At 40.0% G+C, this 21,029-nt stretch overlaps 5 protein-coding genes across 7 annotated transcripts; 3 read left to right on the forward strand and 2 right to left on the reverse strand.

Annotated features, from left to right (window-relative positions):
* Positions 1 to 245: 245 nt before the first annotated feature.
* Positions 246 to 2,187, forward strand: sta (stubarista 40S ribosomal protein SA). Its single transcript, XM_018029550.2, has 6 exons — positions 246 to 355; positions 732 to 892; positions 966 to 1,171; positions 1,259 to 1,546; positions 1,735 to 1,956; positions 2,027 to 2,187. Exons 2-6 carry the CDS (start codon positions 760 to 762, stop codon positions 2,105 to 2,107), a joined length of 930 nt encoding a protein of 309 aa, XP_017885039.1. The 5' UTR covers positions 246 to 355; positions 732 to 759; the 3' UTR covers positions 2,108 to 2,187.
* Positions 2,188 to 2,477: 290 nt separating this feature from the next.
* On the reverse strand, positions 2,478 to 3,866 carry LOC108627939 (uncharacterized). 2 transcript variants are annotated; one of them, XM_018029552.2, is made up of 2 exons: positions 3,767 to 3,866; positions 2,478 to 3,501 (listed from the first exon to the last, which is right to left on the reverse strand). In XM_018029552.2, the coding sequence occupies exon 2, from the start codon at positions 3,458 to 3,460 to the stop codon at positions 2,531 to 2,533; it is 930 nt and encodes a 309-aa protein (XP_017885041.1). In that variant the 5' UTR covers positions 3,461 to 3,501; positions 3,767 to 3,866; the 3' UTR covers positions 2,478 to 2,530. The 2 variants fall into 2 exon arrangements, with proteins under 2 accessions (XP_017885041.1, XP_017885040.1); XM_018029551.2 differs by lacking the exon at positions 3,767 to 3,866 and adding an exon at positions 3,638 to 3,760.
* Positions 3,867 to 3,954: 88 nt separating this feature from the next.
* LOC108627659 (uncharacterized) lies at positions 3,955 to 11,210 on the forward strand. Its single transcript, XM_018028995.2, has 3 exons — positions 3,955 to 4,132; positions 4,321 to 9,125; positions 11,103 to 11,210. The coding sequence occupies exons 1-2, from the start codon at positions 4,100 to 4,102 to the stop codon at positions 5,851 to 5,853; spliced, it is 1,566 nt and encodes a 521-aa protein (XP_017884484.1). The 5' UTR covers positions 3,955 to 4,099; the 3' UTR covers positions 5,854 to 9,125; positions 11,103 to 11,210.
* Positions 9,133 to 17,506, forward strand: LOC108627799 (putative cation-transporting ATPase 13A3). 2 transcript variants are annotated; one of them, XM_026815891.1, is made up of 17 exons: positions 9,133 to 11,209; positions 11,997 to 12,064; positions 12,133 to 12,300; positions 12,391 to 12,473; positions 12,543 to 12,809; positions 12,984 to 13,188; positions 13,260 to 13,458; positions 13,520 to 13,631; positions 13,692 to 13,881; positions 13,952 to 14,152; positions 14,225 to 14,410; positions 14,483 to 14,851; positions 14,925 to 15,066; positions 15,178 to 15,326; positions 15,393 to 15,621; positions 15,704 to 15,785; positions 15,953 to 17,506. In XM_026815891.1, the coding sequence occupies exons 1-17, from the start codon at positions 11,194 to 11,196 to the stop codon at positions 17,004 to 17,006; spliced, it is 3,720 nt and encodes a 1,239-aa protein (XP_026671692.1). In that variant the 5' UTR covers positions 9,133 to 11,193; the 3' UTR covers positions 17,007 to 17,506. The 2 variants fall into 2 exon arrangements, with proteins under 2 accessions (XP_026671692.1, XP_026671693.1); XM_026815892.1 differs by having other exon boundaries at positions 9,134 to 11,209; positions 12,391 to 12,461.
* Positions 17,306 to 20,399, reverse strand: LOC108627802 (testis-expressed protein 10). Its single transcript, XM_018029286.2, has 4 exons — positions 18,831 to 20,399; positions 18,520 to 18,757; positions 17,521 to 17,675; positions 17,306 to 17,450 (listed from the first exon to the last, which is right to left on the reverse strand). The coding sequence occupies exons 1-4, from the start codon at positions 20,212 to 20,214 to the stop codon at positions 17,347 to 17,349; spliced, it is 1,881 nt and encodes a 626-aa protein (XP_017884775.1). The 5' UTR covers positions 20,215 to 20,399; the 3' UTR covers positions 17,306 to 17,346.
* Positions 20,400 to 21,029: the final 630 nt, after the last annotated feature.

Genomic DNA, 21,029 nt, shown 5'->3' on the forward strand with positions numbered 1-21,029 from the left:
ATTTATCAAATTAACTTATGTAGAAAGAATTCTATATTTCTGGAAATCTTGATTACAATCTAATAAACGAAATTTATGGAATTCTTAGTTCACAATCAAAGTTTGCGCTTAAACTCGACACATTTCCGCCCTGTTAATTTTTTAATCAAAATTTTACTTTCTCGGCAGAACTTTAATGATACTTATTGAAAAACAATCTTCGTAGAATATTTAAATTCAGTTACATTATTTGTAGTAATATTAAAGCATGCTATTCCAAAAAAATAAATAAGCGGGAGCAAATAAGTAAGGCATCTAACGCGTCCAACAGTCCAACTTCCTTTCCGAATGGAAGTCTCCTAGTGGCATTGATAACGTGAGTCTCTTCAAAGATTTTTCTTTATTTACAACATTCATTGCTATATAAATTGAAAGAAATTTACAACCGTAGTGCCAAATCATACAGGAATTTAATTGCATGTGAAAATTGGGTCGTGTAACAAGTAGATGCAACAAATAAATACGATAACTGTATCGGCTAGTACACGTGGTCTTGTTCTAACAATTATTTATTAGTAGTAGCACTTTTCGAAGTAGTTAACTTGTATTGCACTGAGATTCTTTCGTTTTAATGTCATATTTTGTTGATTATATTAAAATCGGAATTCTATTTATTCTTCTTACGAACTTAGGTTATGTGGTTCGGTATCATTGAACTGTTTATAAATTTCAATTCCTTATTCATTTATTAGGTTATTCGTAATTCAACCAAACGTTAAGATGTCAGGAGGTTTAGATGTATTATCCCTCAAAGAGGATGATGTTACTAAAATGTTAGCAGCCTACACACACTTAGGTGCTGAGAATGTTAACTTTCAAATGGAACAGTATGTGTACAAAAAGAAAAATGATGGTGAGTATATTTTTGTTTCACATATGATACCATCCATTTGTGTTTAATCAATAGATTATATCTTGAAATGAAGGTATCAGTATCATCAATTTAAGACATACGTGGGAGAAGTTGCTGTTAGCAGCACGTGCAATTGTGGCTATAGAACATCCTAGCGAAGTATTCGTTATCAGTTGTCGGCAGACTGGCCAAAGAGCTGTTCTGAAATTTGCCCAGCACACTGGTGCTACACCAATTGCTGGCCGCTTTACTCCTGGTGCATTTACTAATCAGATTCAGGTTGGTTGTAATGCAAAAATGAGAAAGCACATATAATGTTCATTATCATGTAGTTATTGCAGTAGTGATACAAGCGATGATTTTCAGTCAGCTTTCCGTGAACCACGGTTACTGATCGTTACCGACCCATCCACCGATCACCAACCAATTACTGAGGCCAGTTACGTCAATATTCCGGTAATTGCTTTTTGCAATACTGACTCGCCTCTCCGTTTCGTCGACATCGCAATTCCCTGCAACACGAAGAGTCTTCACTGCGTTGGTCTCATGTGGTGGTTACTCGCAAGAGAAGTATTAAGGCTGAGGGGATCCATCGCACGCGAAAGCAAATGGGATGTTGTCGTCGACTTATTCTTCTACCGAGATCCAGAGGAGGTCTGTTCTTCCCAACTTTGTATCAGAATCTTTTATTCTTGTCTTATAAATGATGACAACACAGTCAGAAACAAACATGTTGACGTTATTTACTTATGGCTTAATCTTTGCTGAACATATCGTCCATTAACTAATGTGTATTTAACTATAAATTTCGAAGATAATAACGTATCGGAACGTTTTCATAGGCTGAGAAAGAAGAACAAGCCGCGAAGGAAATCGCACCGGCCAAAGACTTCGCCGCAGTCGAGGTGACAGCTACTGCCGAGCCTGGCTGGGTCAATGAAGTTGACACTGGTGCGGTGGCTCCTGAAAATTGGGCCGATGATGTAGCGACACCAGCTGCAGCTGCTATTCCGGCAGCAGGTGCTGCACCCGCGTTCCAAACCAGTGGAGATTGGGCTGCTCAGGTAAAAATTAGATTTGTAAGATCCGATAATTCGCTTGTATCGGCATTATGTATTTTATCAATTATTGTAGACGTCCGAGGAATGGACCACCGCGGCACCAACTGCACCTGGACAACAAAGCTGGGGTGGAGCTACTTCAGAGAAATGGTAATTTCGTTCTCTTTGACGATTTCATATTAATGACACACTTTGTACAATGAACGTAATAAAGTTGTGAGAATGTCAAAGTATTATGTGCGAATATAAAGAGTGTGCTTGGTTACCTAAGCGAACCAAGTTCCGTATCCTCCCGATTCATCATAACATTCGTTAACATATGCATTGCAGTATTAAAAGATCAAGATAGAAGTCAAAATTCGTTCATTTTTCCAAAGATTATACTTTGGAAATGATGAAATGAACATACATACTACGCATGTGTACGGATAACAAGTGGTACATCTTAGATATTTTTATTAATTCACATAATCTCAGTGACAAAGTAGTAAGTTATAAAGTACAAAAATAGGTGAATAGATACGTGAACGTTACTTATTAACTATAATAATTAATATATAAATTATAAATGAAGGTATTAATTGAATATGTCATCAGAAGAAGGCATTGTCTCAGAAGAAAAAGCATCTGAATTCATGAACATATAAAATGCTTCTTTAAAAGGAAGATCACTAAATATATTCAACTTCTGCTCCAATTTTGATAAGCACATCTTTCTTTTTTCTAGACCCACGCCTTTACGATTCGCATATTCATATGAAAGATTAGTGACATGGAAGTTGTCATTTACTTCTATTGCTAGATGAATAATGTCTGTTGAATGTATTTTCTCCATATCTTTTGGCCAGGCTTTCTCTTTTAACGTTATCTGTATTTTGCTTAAACATAAGCTTACGTCAAATTCTATATCTTTATAAACTTCTTTTGCATTATCTATTAAACTATACACATATCCTATCTTTTGTGCACGGAAATGTAATGCTCCCTTTAAATTTTGTATCATTCTAAGAGTGCTTGGTCCAATAGGATCATAAGTGCCCTTCTCAATGCGTTTTTTGCTAAATGTCACATTCTCTGGCAGACGAGAATGACCTAGACTGATATACCATTTGCGTGAAAATTTGTCATAAACGATTGTTACTTTATATCTGATGCCTGGTATATGAGTTACAGTGGAATCGGGTTTATAACTGTAACGTACCCTATTCTTTGCTAAGTAAACATTCATCCCACATTGATGTTCGACCTCTTCTGCAAGGTTTGGATTTTCGCTTATCTTACGTATCCAATTTTTGTACTTTGCTTCACCTTTTTCTCTACGTTCAATATATTGATAAAATTCTTTATGAGTTGGTGATTGCAATAATTTTTCGCGTGTCTCGGGATCGCTGGAATCGTAAACAACATCGCCTTCTACGTCTCTTCGAGAGTTAGTACAATAGATATCAGTCAGTCTTGGCGATTCAAGGAACTCGTCCTGTTCATTGTCCGTCTCCTGATTGCTCATCCTTTACATCCATTCGAATTAAATTATACAGATTAGATTTCCTTCAAAAAGCAAAGAATATTACATGAATTCAATAGGTTTAATTCCGAATGATATCATAAAATGAAAACATCGCAAATGTTTTCTGATTTCAATCGATTACTATAGAGATCGATTTGCAATATTTATAAATATTACCTGTTTCTAAATAAACTGCAAGAATTGTATGTAAAGATTTTTAAACATAATAAAGACTTTAAGCTCTGGAAATTTTTGAAGAGCAGATAGAGCGAGATATGATTTATTTATGACCGTACTCATCCTTACCTTTTTTATAGCAAACAATTTTATTGATTGATTCTAATTATTGATGCTAGCGAATAAATTGTCCCTGGTGCTCAAATTTGACGACACTAGTTACCAGTTTTCTATACAGTTTACCATCTATGAAAATACATAGGCAATGATCAAAGTACACATTTATATATATATATATATATATATATATACATATATATACATATATGTGTCTGCTTGTCTCATTCACGTGTTGTATAAAACGATATGTAGCACGTGTTTTTTATTTAACGCAATAGCCGCTGTATTAATAATCGTTCAGAAGTGTTGTGTAAAATAAATAGTACAATTCATATTAGAAAGATGTTCGAAAGTAATGACTGGGATCTGGACCAGGTACATAAACCATTCATAAATCTAGAAATATTAAATATCGTACCGTATGAGAATGACCGTTTGAAGGAAATTAATTGAAGAACTAATTAAAGATTGATTTGTTCGCGAACGAGACACGCCGTTATTTTACATTGGACTAATACGAATAGAACGTGTCCTAACTTTAATTTTTCCACGTATATTTTTAGGATTTACTGAACGATGTCGATGCTAAAGCATTCGATTATTACTATCAACTGGACGATCAAAACACAGCAACGAAGAAACGTAAACTTGACACCGATGGAAGCTCTGCTTGCTTGCCTAACACGGATTCGTTGGAAACAGGGGCTGTTGATAAAGGAAAAGACAAACAATCTAGAAAGAATTTAATTCTTAAATTGTTTAACAAGAATTCATCAGATAAGAATGTATCTCAAGGTGCATCGACCAAGCCGACAACATCGTGCGATGATCCCTCGAACCAAACCAATATCAAGAGCATTCAAGATTGTGAGAGCACTCAATTACCAAGAAAAAAGTTGATACTTAACATATTGCAAAAGAATAATTCACGTAGTCAAGAGATCACAGAACCGAATCATACCGAAAAACTGAGATCAAAGACAGTTGTATCGGACAGGGAGAATAATGCAACATTGAAAAATGATGTATTCAAGTCTCCTCAAAAGAAAATGACGTTGATCAGGAAGTTCCCTGGACCTGCTGGTTTATTGCCAGACGACATGGACCACAACGTCGCATGCTTTTCATATTTAAAAAGCTTGGAGGAAAGCGAGGCACGAGAAGATAAGACCTCTACGAAGTTACCCGAATATTGTTCTCAAAACACAACGAATCTATTCACGGAAGGTGCTTGGCAATTAATGTTGAACGATTTGCCAGACAGTTTTCTAAATGGATACGATATCGCTTCTGTCAAGCAAAAGGCTGCCCTGAACAGCCGCGGTGACATAAAGGTGAAGTTCTTGGCAGGAATAGTAGAACAAATAGATTACAATTACGAGAATCCACCGATCGTGCTGAAAGATTTTTCGGACAGTATTCGAGGCATTGTCCATAAAGATATATCGTTAAAGTATCCTGGTCTATTAGAGTCGAACGTCGTCCTGTTGCTGCGCGATGTTGGCCTCTTAAAGATCCCGGGAATTTCCACTGCCAATAAATATCAAATTTTGATTTCTCCCTCTAGTCTTTTAGCGATTTACGCTCGTAGTGGTACGGTAGAACGTACGGAGCATATGGAATCAATTTTCGGAGGTTCGGTAGATAGGAGAAAGGCACAGGGTCGCACTTTCGCGTCGGACACCAATACTCAAAATGCTAGTCACGATAAGAAATTGAACAAGTTCGATGACGACGACACGGACATACCGATAGATCTCGGTTCTGATTTATCCTTTCAGTTTTTATCTGAAATTACGGATTTACGAAATGATTTTGATGCGTCAATATCTAAAATAGTGACGGAGAAACCAAAGAAGAAAGAAGACTTGGGAGGGTCTTTGGGGGAAAAGAAGAATCTATCGAGTGATGATAAAGGGAGAACTAAGGTTGAGGATTTATCAGGAGGCTCGAAGCCGTCCGTTTGTAATCCTGACGAGAATGAAAATGTGTTAGGCAATTGCGAAACCGCAAAGACGAAAAAGGCTTCAGAAAAGAGACTGACTGATGTCGACAGTGATGACGAGTTACTATCTCAAATGGATATAGATTTTTAGTAATTACTTTAATAGAGTAATGAAAGAAATCGCATTTCCGATTCACGTTACCTGAATATTGTTTAAGATATTGTAAATATCATTTGTGTATATATGTTTATAACTTTTTTACGGAAAATATTCAAATAAATGGTAAATATAAATTATTTACGACTAAAAAATGGAGTAGCATGTAATTGCATTTGCAGTACATGTGCGAAACGATATTTGCTATACAGGTGACAGCGTTTACGCCAATGGGAATCTATTGGATCAACCTTGATGTACCCTGATTATGCCTACGATCGCGCGATTATGAAGTGCAATTTACACGCATTAGTTACGTGAGACAGATATCCGCGTTACAATAAAATCGAACAAGAAATTGAGTCGAGATCGTTTAATACGTTCCAAAACCGAGTGAACATTGATCGGACGTAGCTCACGATAAGAAAATAATACAAACACTATCATCGCGAATATGACAAATTAATAATCTCCTAACTAATCTTATCCAATTTTATAAATCTCCCAAAAGTATAGATACCCACTTGAAACAGAGAACATTGGATTCAACGATTAACATCGTTTTGTTCTGACTGTGGAAAATATAGAACGATTACTGATAATGCGATGTCGATTAATATCAATAGGATTTCAATGATCGATTTTACATTATTCTCAGCGATTACAAAATACGAAATTGAGTTCGATCTTGTCATATGCGTGGCGAAAAAATTCCATACAATTATATGTTATTGTTTAAAATTACAAAAGGAACTTGAAACAGTACATATATGCTTTCATTCAATCGATGAAAGAAACTGCAGCCTCTCTGTTTTCATCTATATCTTTGCTGTTCTTTAACGAAACAGATAGCGAGCGATGCGATCATTGTACGATTGTAAACGTGAGATTACAATTATCAGTCATCGGTACCAGCCGGATTTCAGATCGTCGACACGGCAATCCATAATTTCGCGAAACAATTACGCGCGTTAAATTTAGTACCGTTTTAGATTAGACGAATTATACAACGGGTTCATATTGTTAGACTGTGCGTCTCGAGATAAAGGATTACGAGCAAATAAAGCTTTTCGTTTAACGTGCTCGACGCTCGACGCATCGAAAATAATTCTCTCAGGCGCTTTCCTCGTCGTACGAGCACGCTTACGCAGCGTGGATTACGCTTCTCCCATATTTTTATTAACTGAAAAATGGTAATCGCCGCGTAAATATTTCATATGCCCGTAATTCATAAATCACGTGCGGAGTGTCGTTCTAGAATCGTTGTCTACAAACAAAATGAATTTACAGACCTTATTTCTTGTCTGGACTACGTTTACAGAAACATTTTGAATATCCACTTGCGTCAATTCTGAATTTCGTAAGGCAAACATTCGTACATTATTGCTATAAATCGCATTATTATTATTACGTTTAATTTGTTTTTGGGCACGAGTCACGAGACGTTTACTTCAGATATATCTGTAATAAGTGAGAACAGATTATCGGATGCGCGGCGCGTAATTGCCGTGAATTTATGGCAGTGATTTCGAAGAAACTGCCGAGGAAAAATTATGCCAATTATATGAATTATTTTTGTGGGACAATCGTTGTTATCTCACTCACACACGCATACGCGATGTCTCGTCAACGACGATTGTCCTGGCAAAATAATTTACAAGCTGGTAAGCGGCTTGCACACAAAACGTTTATCATCCAACCGGCTGTAAGACGTAAAGTTATTTCAGCAACTCTACGGTTCTCCTTAGGCAAAAGTGCATGTGATTTGTCTTTGCAAGTCATCGTGCAACGTGAGCTACGATAAATCGTATCGTGTTTAGCTTTAATCGAGCCATGCACATTCGTGGGATATGCAACACGAATCGTACGACCGTAAAACGAAAGAAGAAGAATTATTCGCAGTACACGCGTGCACACCGTGTGCCATAAAGAAATGAAAACGCTGAACCATTCGCGTAACTTCGTGAAATTTTAATTTCTGATTAGTAGTCACGCGTTAAGTGACATACCGGTGCATCGCAGAAAGACGTTTCAAGCGTTTACGTAGATTCTCTTACGATTCGATTTGTGTATATATACTTTTTACTGAGGACGTTGCGAAACGAGAAAATAAGTAGCACACGTCGTACGCGAGCCCTGCCTATCGTATAATTTTCCAACAATTTATTTCTCGATAAAATTACACAGTTATCTCTGCAGATTTTCTATCTTCGTCCTTTCTCTCTCGCGTGAAGAATGTATCTTTACTCGGTGCCAATATAGTACAGACATTGAATAATAATATGTACGCGAGATAATACAAATTCGGAGATAAGTACTTAAGCGAAAGACAGCGCGTCACGTTACGAGCGCAGAACAGGCGACGGTGGTTGACGGATGACCGCACGAACGACTGAATGAATTGTCGTAACCGCGATCGCAATTGACGTACACAAATGCGTTTACCACCGAAAAAGGTATAACGCGAGTACGTGTCGAAATTATTAATTCCCTCGATTTAATCGGGATCGCATACCTACGTGGCCCGAGTATGCGTGCATGCACGTACATAGCATAGATAGACGCGTCGTACACGCGACACGGCAGCACTTGCCCGTTCGTGGAATTAGTTTGCCCATTATTCGTTGATCCGATGTAAGTCACGTGTGGCCAGGGGAAAAGAAGTTAATCTGTCTATCGGACTGGTGCCGAACTATCGGTAAGTCGTGACCGCGGAAAAAGCGAGCGATCCTCGATAGGCGAGCAGATAGAGAGGGGATAAATTCGTACAACGCGCGGAGTCCCCGACGAGGATAGCACAGGCAGGGCAGAATGGCACAGACACGGGGCACAGTACAGCCGGGCGCGCGTCGCGAAACAGGTGATGGTGCATTCGTTGAAAAAAGTAACGATGCCTCGTTTCGATTGATCTCGGTCGAAAATCGGAAGAACGGAGAAATTCGGGATAGTACGTACGAATTCTTCGCTTTCGACATCGTCCAACCGACGTGACGACTTTGTGCCATTTCCTGCGCGCTTTATCCCGCCTTAGCGGTCTACGGATTTAATTTTCTCTTTCCCGAGCCATTTTACATTTCGTCTTGATGATAAGTACCGAGTTTTCGAATTGATGAAACTCACGAAGATACGCGAGAATCTCTAAAGGAATCGTAACGGTGGAAATTCGAGGAGCAACAGAAGCTGACTAGGAATGCACGGACCCGTGATCGCTGCCCGGATTACGTTCCCGTGGAAATAAACTTCGCGAAACTTAAACGAAGTTTCAAGTAAGCGGTTCTTTCTAACTATTCTAACTCGAGAAATATAAAGTTTTTTTTAATTCGTTTCTATCGCGAATCGAGCGCGATAAAGCGTAACGAAAATCCATAATTTGTCCTACCTACTCGCTAACGAATGCTAACGATGCGTAACGTACAATATTTTCAAACGCTTTTAGTATAGTTTTCTCAATTAAAAGCAAATCACTTTTCCTAGAATCGTTCGCGTTCTAATTTCCATTAGCGAAAAAGGAGAACTCGACACAGACGCGACGCGAAGGTGAAAGTAATTTAAACGAATGTTGGTAAATGAGAAGATAGTTTTGAAAGATCAGTCAATATTTTCCATAGCTCTTTCCATCATACTTTTCTCGCTTCAAAGATCACCGATCTTTTGCGAAATAACGAGTCGTCGTACGCAACCCGAAGGTGCAGAGTACTTGCGCAATGGCCTTATACATATCTAAAAGTATCGAATCGCGTGCTGCATAGCTAATGAACCAGGTCCAGGACGATCTTTCGTGACATAAATTTCGTAACAGAGTCTACATTACGCGAAACCAATAGGCGTGGGTGTGCGTATACCCTATGTTTCGTTTACACACTCTGCACCACCTCATATATCATAGAAATCGAACGGCGAAGGAAACGGTATATTTACACGGCCTTAAAATGCGTCGATTGCAAATCGATCATTTATCATTTCCATCGGTATCCGAATCAGAAAAAAAACGTGAACCAGTTTTTTTTTCTGCTATCGCCGTCCACATCTCGTCGAGGCGGAAAAGCTGCATACAGTCAGTGCCTACCGGAGCGCGCGGTTTGTACAACGAATTTTAATTGGTTTTGACAACGAACCTACGTACGTTCGTTCGTTCTCCCGAGCTAGTTCGTAGGTGCTAAGCGAATAGCGCAACAATTTGCGAATAATTTAGCCGGTATTGTGCGATAATAGGTACACTGCGGTTCGGAATGCTGTTTTATCATACTCTTTAACCGGTTCATGCTAGAACGGTATCAGATGAAAAAAATACGTCCATGATGTTGCTTTCTAACAACGATATATCGTAATTTGATTCACGATATCGCCGGACCTTGGACGATCCTACAAGAAATATGAAGAAAAACACGCGATTCGATTCGATATTCCGATGTGAAATCGATGTCTGCGGCTGGCGAAGAAAAAAAACTTCTTTTACGAGGTCCACGGATATCTAAGCGGCAGTTAGAAACGAGGAAACGTAGAGCGACGTGGAGGACAGTCGAATAAATTTTTCACGCATTTCCCCGCCCGATCTTATCTCCGGTTTGTGAAACTGCTAAATTGATCATGAGAAATGTGCAAATCAATGTTTCGACTTCTTTTCGCCGCTGACACAAGTCAATTAAGCCAAAGATAGGATCTAAATAGCTATTAAAAAAACATAATTAGTTTCTGACTCGTTGCGTACACGTGAACGATTTACTTTTCAACGATTTCCTCGAAACATAATTCTGAAGTCTATTTACGTCACGAGATAAATAGACTGGATAAAGAAAGAATTAGTCAGATTAGATGATCGAGAAACTTGAACAGAATCGCAAAGATCAGCCACGGTCGTCTGAGTGCAATTTCGCCATTCGATTATTGTGTCAACAGCGTAATTCAAGTGCACGGTCGCATACCTCTAATCGTGTCCGTTGTCGAACTACTATCTGTCTATTTAAGTTATTTACGCACCATCGTATCTTCTTTCGCGAAGTTAGTCCTCGTTAAGTGAGTATTCTTTTTCCACGCCGTTTAATTCTACCTTGACAGGCACGAGGCCACCACCTCTTTCTCGTCATTGCCGATCGATTCTTGTACGTACATTCGTCGCCGTAGAGCGTAACATTCCTCATCATTCATTATTAACGTTCCCATATTAAATGTCAACCACTAATCCTTTTCCGGCGAACGGATTTCCCTTAATATTCACGAAACAAGTTTTACGTATTCGCCAGCAGTCCGCGAAGGACGGAAGTTTCCATTTGACGTCGTCTCAAGTTCAAGGAAAGAATTTGAGGACTCGTGGACATCGTAAGAGCCTAAAGAGTTATGACAACGGCGAATGGTGAGTGATTCGAATATTCGTGAACAACTTTTTAATTAATGCCACTCTCGGTTTAGCGTCATCGGCCTTCGTTCGTCTAGCATAATATACAGTGAAAGGGTCCGAACGAATCGGTCGTTTCGGACACCACCGGAGAGTAGATCTACGTATCGCGAATATAAATTGTCCTTTCTACGATTCGCCCTCGGTCGACGTGATCGATTTTTTAACACGTGCGAAACAGAAGTTCGCGCAAATGCATGCTTCATCGTTTCAAATGCAGTCGTGTTTGATGGCTCGATAACGAGCGATCATTATCGCGTCTCAACCGGAGCAAACGAATTATTTTTCAAAGGAATTATCGCGTTCAAATGAGAAAATATTGTCGGAGGGTTGATCGACGACATTGATTCATTGAACGCGATAACAGGAGAAAACTGCCATTGAAACTAGCGATCTCACCGTTCGATTACATCGGATTACGCGCGGATTAGGCTTTTTCCTAGGTGGAAAGTATTTCCTGTGATTTGATCGGTGTTTACGAAACAGAAAGATCGTATCAACGCGATAAGCTTTGATGCTTTAGTTTCCGCTCCATTGTTGTATGTAGAATATCATCGTTAATGATCTATAGCGCACAGTTATCGGAATAATAAAAAGTAGATACACGTATCTAAGTGAGCTAAAACTCTGGTACGATCGATCTTTCGGTGCCAATTCTTAGCTCGCGACGTCGCGGTCCCGAATATACGCATTTGTACCGTGAAAGGCAGGAGCGAGCGCGTCATTCTTGATTTATTTCGCTCAGGAATAAAGAATGATGAAACGTCGGAAGTGCAGTGGCAGAAGATACATACCGGTCAAGATGAGGACATGGTGAGTGAGTCTCCGATTCGAGCTCCGTTCGATAGAACACGAGCGTACAATGAACGTACAATTTTCAGCGTATATATGGATTCGAGGAGAGCAAGCTGAAATGCATTCTGACTTATATTTCTTACGCGTTGACCATCGGCTGCTTGAGACTCCTCTTCCACTGGTACCCACGGCTGCACCTCTACGCCACCCATAAAAAATGTTCCCTGAGCGTTGCCACGAAACTGCTCGTAACCGTAAGAAATTTATCGAAACGACGCTTCTTCGCTCGCATTACCTAATCGTAGAAATGAATAGAAGGAAAAGAAACGTGTTTGCATGCGTAGGATAACTACCAAGGGAGGTACAAGTCTTATTTCGTAGAGGATGTGAAGACGATATCGGCGAGGAACATCAGGTCAGCACGACCGTAGGTTTTCGACCGAATACTGCCAAATGTGAAACCCAAAATATAAGTTCTAATTTTGTTTTCGATCAGCCTGGAGAATGTATCGAAGAACGCAGTGAACAGCGACGAGAATCTGGACGAGAAGATCCGGTGTAAGAAATTACGAATCAATTTAGAGAATGGCACGCAGTGCCAGGTGTTCGAGTACAAGGCGTTCTGGTGTAAAAAGCAATGTTACGTATGGGACATCACGCAGAACACGTTCTCGAGATTAGTCGGTCTAGATAAATATACGCTTTGTACCGATCTCCATCTAAACAACGACCGAGGACTCTCGAGAGAGGAACAATGTCTTAGGTAATAACGAAGTTGAAATCGATTCGTATGAACAGTTGCAATTACTCGGGCATACTTATGTTGCTTATTATTATCTATTCTGCAAGAATCTTACTGGTTAATTACTCGAAAATAATTGAGTTCCCACCTTCTGTTTCGATAACGTGTCGATAACATATCGTTTCATTATTACAGGCGCATTGTGTACGGAAACAACGAGATCGTGGTACCCGTGCAAAGCATAGGCGTGTTATTGTTGTTGGAAATATTGAATCCGTTTTACATTTTTCAAATTTTCACTCTGTGCGTATGGCTCGCAGAAGGTTACTTATACTACACCGGGGCTATTATATGCATGTCGGTTTTCGGAATCACGAGTTCCATCGTGCAGACCCGTAAGGTAAATCGATCGTCATTCTTCGAGCGTTTGTCGAATCATTCGGATGTCATTGAAACACGAGACTTTTGCAGAATCAAATAAATCTGTGCGGCACTGTGGCGTCCAGCGAGACCGTTCGCGTGCACCGGAGCTCGAACCAGGTGGTAAACATATCGAGCAACGAGCTGGTACCGGGCGACATAATAGAATTGCCCAAGCACCAGGCCACCGTCGTCTGCGACGCGGTACTCTTGACTGGACAATGCATTCTAAACGAATCGATGCTGACCGGTACGAATAAACGACGAGCATCGGTCCCTGATACCATTGTTACGTCAAATTCAAATTTTAGGGGAGTCCGTGCCTGTCACGAAAACACCACTGCCGTCGCGTCACGTTCTCTACGACCCGAGAGAATGCTCCCACCATACGATATTCAGCGGCACGACTATCATCCAAACCAGGTTGGTACTCGCTGTGTACGAACTTTTGCGCAACGTTTGAAAAATTCCAAACGAACACAGGAGTTACGACGACGGTCCGGTTTTGGCAAGAGTGATACGAACCGGATATCACACCAGCAAAGGTTCTCTAGTCGCTGCCATACTGTATCCACCGCCGGCCGATTTTAAGTTCGACCAAGATTCTTATAAGTTCATCGGGATATTAGCGTTCATAGCAACCTGCGGTTTCTTGTACACCATCATAACTAAGGTGCGCTTGTCGTCGATACCGGTGTCAGAAATATTCTTCGAACGTCCAACGAATAAGTGTCGTTTTCCAGGTTTCCAAAGGAATTACACCGGGAGATATAGCGATAAAAGCATTGGACATAATTACGATCGTGATTCCGCCAGCACTGCCAGCGGCGATGACGGTGGGAAAATTATACGCGCAAGCACGATTGAAACGCGCGCAAATATATTGCATCAACGATAGAGTTATTAATGTGTCTGGCAGCATAAATTGCGTATGTTTCGATAAGGTGAGATTAATGTATCTGGTATCGGTGCGCATTCTCATTCGTTCGCGTTTTCTAATTTGAAATCGCCCGTAGACCGGTACTTTGACCGAAGACGGATTGGACATGTGGGGTATCGTGCCTTGTATGAACGGTGTTCTCGGAAAATCCGTGAAAACCATTCCCAACGTAAGCGATCACCCGCTTTTCGAGGGTATGCTAGTTTGCCATAGCTTAACTCTAATCGATGGCGAACTTTGCGGTGATCCTTTAGATGTTAAGGTATTATTCTTACTGTGTTTCTTCCCTTTCTCTCTCTCTTTTAAATCTATCATCGAACATCGATCGTTTCAGATGTTCGAAAGTACAGGATGGATATTGGAAGAGTTCAATAACACGACGAAAGATAATTTCCTGGCTCCGACCGTCGTGAAGCCGTTAAAGAAGAACGGCTACACGGAAAATATGAACGAAATATCGGAGATTGGTATCGTGCAACAGTATCAATTCTCAAGTTCCCTTCAACGAATGTCGGTGATAATGCGCGTGCGAGGTTCTAGTACTTTTAAAGCTTATACGAAAGGTTCTCCCGAGATGATACTCAGCTTGAGCAAGCCCGAAACTATACCGAAAGATATCATGTTTTGTTTGAAAAGTTATACGGAACAGGGGTATCGTGTGATAGCCATGGGGCGGACGGAATTGCCTAATAATAGCGAAAAGGTAACGCAATTACTGATAGACATTAATCGATGAACTAATTTAATACTTACCATTTTTCTTTTTTTAACCGCAGATAACGAAACTGCCTCGAGACGCGGTGGAGCAGAATTTAGAATTTCTAGGATTAGTAATCATGGAGAACAGATTAAAGACGCCGACTATACCGGTGATCAAGGAGCTGAGAGCAGCCAACATCCACGTATTGATGATTACAGGTAATTAACGTTAAACATCGTGCTCGCGTTGATTATTGCCCGCTTATATACGTAGGTAATATCGTGAACCGCGAAATGACCGTTCGTACGATTTGTTCACTTCGCGTTCAGGGGATAATATCCAGACCGCGGTGAGTGTTGCGAAGGAATGCGGTATCTTGTCGCAGCAGGAGATCGTGATAGACGTGACGGTGGTAACCGAAGAGAATAACTCCCAGCCGAAAATCTATTTCAACCTTCAAGAGATGTCATCAAAATTGGTAACGCTCGTTCGGTTGGAAATTATTTCATGAACGCGGATTTACCGGATGGCGCTCGTTTTTCAGAATTTTCAGAAAAATAGGTTTGCGTTACGCGAATTGAAGGACGTCGAACGGAGCGTCGGTACCACTAATTATCGTTTCGCGTTAACGGGCCAGTCGTGGCAATTGTTGCGCGAACACTATTCGGATCTCGTCCCAAAAATTTGCGTGCGCGGCGCGATATTCGCCCGTATGAACAGCGATCAGAAACAGCAACTGGTTTTGGAGTTGATGCAACTCCGTTATTACGTGGGTACGCATATACACTTCGCAGAGGACTAATATTTACTTTATCTCCGTTGTAATCGTCGTTTTAAATGTCATTTCGTACACAGCAATGTGCGGCGACGGAGCTAATGACTGCGGCGCTCTGAGAGCCGCGCACGTCGGCGTGTCCTTATCCGAAGCGGAATCTAGGTAACTGTCTTATAATCAGTCTCGGCATGTTTACGTAACAGCGTGAGGCTATTTTATTAATTAATAACTTTCGTTCTGCGTACGATTCGGCACAAGGCTAACGTTTTCGAAGACATAAAATATATATAATCTTCTTGACGTTCGCTGAAACACGTGTAATTTTTCAGTGTCGCCAGCCCGTTTACGTCCAAGGTGCCGGACATCAGGTGCGTCCCGAAGGTGATAAAGGAAGGTCGCGCAGCTCTGGTTACGTCGTTCGGGATCTTCAAATTCATGGTCACCTATTCCCTGACCGAATTTTTGTCTGTTATCATTCTCTACTCGATCGATTCTAATCTAACGGACTTAGAGTTTCTCTTCATCGATATCTGTCTCGTAGTACTTTTCGCTTCATTTTTCGGTAAAACCCGCGCGTACGAGACGAAATTAGTAAAGAAACCGCCAATGACCAGTCTGCTGACGTTCACCTCGATCTTCTCTCTATCCGTACACATGCTGATAATGACCATCTTCCAAACTATCGCTTATTACGCGGTCCGCCAATTCCCATGGTTCACACCGTTCGTTTATACGGAGGAAACCGAGTACGCTTGTTACGAAAATTATTCCGTTTTCTGCGTCGCCATTTTCCAGTACATAACGATGGCTATAATATTTTCACGTGGTAAGCCTTATCGAAAAGCGATCTATACGAATATCGCGTTTATGTTCTCGCTGATAGCGATGACGCTCGTTTGCGCGTACATAACGGTTTATCCAGCGGGTTGGATAGTGAATTTGCTTCAACTGCATCTTCCGCCTGAGTACGACTGGAGGATAATCATATTGGTGCTCGCATTCGCGAACTTCGTTCTTTGCTTCTTCGTCGAGTCCTTTGTGATCGAGTATCTGATCGAGAAGAAGTTCCGAGAAAAGTTCTACAATCCCAAGAAGTCTAAGAAGGAATACCTTCGAGTGGAACACGAACTGGCGAATGATCTCAGTTGGCCGACGATTAGCAAAGAGTTGCCGACGTTACCGTTGACGCCGAGCGTTGAGAACATTATTAGTAGCGTAACGTATCCGACGAATGTGGACGGTGACCAACTCGACCGGACGGCGGTCGAGTCGTCGAACAAAGGTAACGACCGTGACCGTGACGACTCGTGTGATTACGCGTTCGACAATTACACATTCGTCGACGACGAGTCGCGGGAAGCGCACATGATAACTAGATGTTAAGACAAGATGTGCGACACAGTATTTCGGATCCGATGTCTTCCTAAGAAAGGATATACCAGTATTTGTACATAGCTGTAATAACTTGCGAAATATTTTCGAAACTATTTTTTTAGAGATACAACGTGAAATACGTACAATATATGTACATGGATAATTTTTAATCGTTGCGTACAAGGTATACGTAATGTAAGGAGAATCTTTCAAAATGTTCGTAGCGAAAGTATTAATTTATTCAAATACAAAAAAAAGAAATCGTAGAAAATCTTGGATGTTGACGCTTACTTATACATACGATGACATTTACTTATATATACAAATGCTTTATTTACATATCGTTTAGTTAATAGAAAATTTGGGTGTCCAAGAAATAAAACAAATTACATATCATAAGACGAGACAGTTGCTCGTCTTGGGCTCCGATTATTTCGATCTTCTTAGCATTCTCTATAATACGAATAAATGTACGTGATCGTACGTTCGAATCATCGTGCGAAAATTAAGTATGTACACTTACCGATTATGCTATCATGATTCACCACGAGTTCCTTTCGAATCCAATCTTTGTACCGGAGCACAATCTTATTTATTATTTGTATGGTGTTTTCATGTATCCTCGGTTTTAACAGAAGATTCGGTAAAGTCGAGATGAATTCCTTAAACGCGTTCTCCCTGTAATCGCATCGAAAATTATGTTATGTCGTATTCGTAACGGGAGAAGGGCTGAGATTAAATATGTATTGGCTATCAATCCCAAAAGTTTATGCACTTTAGAAACGCATTCTTTAAAAAGAAATCAGACGTCGGAAGAAAATTGCTAATAATAAACAACAAAAATTTTTTCAATTTTTCCGAAATTTTTTCAAGGGGTACCCCTTCCAAATTTTCGTTTTTTGCCAATAACTCCTAAACCGTTGGACGTACAGGAAAATTGCATACAACCTTTTTTGTAGAGGACGACGAGATCTACAATTCCCATGTAAAAATTTTTCGCTGTCGCCAATAGTTTACGAGTTATTGACGAAAAACGAAAAAACAGTTTTTTGCAAATAACTCGTAAACTATTGATGCTAGCGAAAAAATTTTATACAAAAATTGTAGATCTCGTCGTCTTCTACAAGAAAGTTCATATACAATTATCCCGTAGATTCAACGGTTTAGGAGTAATTAAGGAAAAATGAAATTTTTTGCCAAAAGTTCGCCGTTTCGATGCTGGGATGGTCGAATTTTGTCAACATCAATAAAATGCCAAATAATCATACGTAACTCGTTAAATATCGAAGTTAGAAGGAAAACAACTTTTATTTGAAGCATTTTTCACAATTTTGAAAAAAAGAAATTTTTCGTCAGCGTCAATACTTAATTGGATATTTCCTTCTATACTTTTTAGCACGTAGCTATTTATTATTACCATTATTCTTCCGACGTCTGATTTCTTTTTAATTATAGGAAATGCGTTTCTCTAAGGTACATAAACTTTTGGGATTGACTGTATAGCCAATACATCCTTAAGTACCTATGCAGTTCCTGCAGGGTATGATCCAACATCACGTCGCTGATCACAGAAAACAATTGTAATTGCATCTCTTTCTTCGATTGATTGCAGCATGCGTTCACAACCAACTGTAATGTTTCGCTCAAATCGAGACGATTTTTGTACCAAACTTTACTCGCTTTTAAGAACAACGTTCTTAAAAGTTTGGTCAACTGCGGCAGTACAATGTCATTTATACTCGACCAGTTCTCGAGCTTTTCTGTTAAAAAAGAGATTTGTTAAATAGTTTATCCGTTATTACAATATTAATGGCTACATATTATCAGTCGTACCATTTAAATAGTTAATTATAGATGAGCAGTAGTTTCTGTTCGGTTTAGACATAAATCTATCGTCGACTTTTACCGACGTGAACCATACATAAATTTGACTAAGTCCCAGATTGTATCCTAAACAGATATCGAACGATTCGCTTAAAGAAAAATCTTGTTGCCGTTTCCTATTGGTACTTTTGATCGTGGAGAGAAAATTCCCGGCTGCGGTTAACTTATTGTACGGAAATTTCGAAAATAAGTTCTTTACGTAAGGGCCTTCGAAATTGCTCTTAAACCAGTGCTTAATATTCACGTCGCAATCGACATACAACACGTCTATGCATTCGATTATCAATTGTAGAATTTCTACGATACTCTTCAATAATTCCAAGGCCTCCATAGAGAGTAACAGTGCGGAATCGTTGACACCTTTTTCATCTGGACACACCTCGATCCAGCTATCAAATATAAGTGGCATCAACGATTCCACGTATTTCATTAATCCGTCCGCATCTAAAGATTTTTCACTAGCGTTCTCCCTCAATTCAGTTTGTTCAAAATCGATCTCGCAATTCTGAGAACTGGCTACAGCGTAAATAGGTATATATCCGGTAGTTTCATTCACGTGTACGACTCTCCCACTTTCTTGTAAAGCAACGACTTGCTGAGATTTGAAGAAACCGACTATGGAGCTGAGCATAGTGGCTAATCTTTCCAGCACTTTTATTCTCCATTTAACATCCGTATTCTTCGTGTTCAACGTCGTTACCAATTGTCTGCCAGGTTTCGTTTCACTATGCAACTTGGAAATCATGTCCAAAAAGTTTGGTATAACTTTGTAGCTGTTTCTTACTAGAACGTGGCTGCAATTTTTAACAAGGACATCCAAGAACAGCAAAGCGTCCTCCTTAATGTAAGGATCTATGTGAGTCATGGCGCATCTCAGATACGAAATCAAAACATCACAATACGGATTAAGCTGATCGTTGGAGACAGGTCCGAGAATCAGGCCCAAAATCTTGAGAGAATCGCGCCTTATGGCTCTTTCCTTATCCAGGATCAACGCGCAAATCCCTTGTAACAGAGACCCAAATTGCGAGCTCAACAAACTCGTAGAATGCTCGGACAAAATTTCTTTCAGTTCTCTAACAGCGCTTTGTCGAACCGTTGTGTTATGATGTTGCAAACGCGAGAGTAAATCTTTGATGTTAAGCTTCCTTTTGCTAAGAATCTCGGTGTCATCGTGCTGTTTCAATTGCTCACGTATGATGATCTTCTTAACTTTGAACGAAGTGTCCGTGACATTCAACCCTTTCGGTAAATGTTTCTCTTTCTTCGTTTTCAACTTCACTTTCGCTTTCTCTGACTTCAACCGCTTTAAATGTTTATGTCCCTTGCCCATTATCAATTATTGTTAGACGATCCTAGCAATCGTTTACGCCGCGTTATCTTTTTTCACAAATTCTATCATCCAGAACCGAATGCACGTGATCTGTTACTCAATAAAACGTCGCTTTAAAACGTTTTCTGTGAATGTTACTTTTCAAGATCAAGAAATCGTCGGAGACAGGTTACGTGCAGTCCATGCCACGAGGTTGCACGAGGTATAGGTATAGATCATAGTTAGGTATACATAAACTATAGTGCAGGCATGTTCAACCATGTGTAAGTACAGTGTACAGTGGTCGAACTCATTTTTCCCTACCCTACTCTAGTAGCTCTCCCCACATCGCGCAATAGTCACAGTAACTCGGTGGACCATAATGCGTTTACACTACTTAACGCATCCCCACCTAGGCTCCCGCTGAAGGTTGTGTCGCGTGCGCGACATCGTTGGTTGTGCATGGAGATCCATGTAGTTGCGGTTGGACTATGGGTTAAACATGTATACTACATATAACGTATATATAAATTATGTATATGTATGAACGTATAGTGCATATATAGAGTGTACATTGTGATATCAATCTGAAATGTCACGCCATAAAGTTAAAAGTGATACAAAGTGATAAAAAGCCAAAAGTACGTGCGTGTTCTTCAGGACAACATCGACCCAAAATATAAATTTAATCTATCTGAAGAATGACAGGTGTCTGCAAATAAGTTAAATTTTATGTACGAATATCTTGGCTCTAGGTTAAAATCATTCTAATGACATTCGTCTAATTCAAAATCGCTAATTAAATTTACGCGTGCACATTTCTCATGACGAAGCAA

Source organism: Ceratina calcarata, unplaced genomic scaffold, assembly GCF_001652005.2.
Source record: "Ceratina calcarata isolate Rehan_Ccalc_2016 unplaced genomic scaffold, ASM165200v1 scaffold48.2, whole genome shotgun sequence".
Taxonomy (NCBI): domain Eukaryota; kingdom Metazoa; phylum Arthropoda; class Insecta; order Hymenoptera; family Apidae; genus Ceratina; species Ceratina calcarata.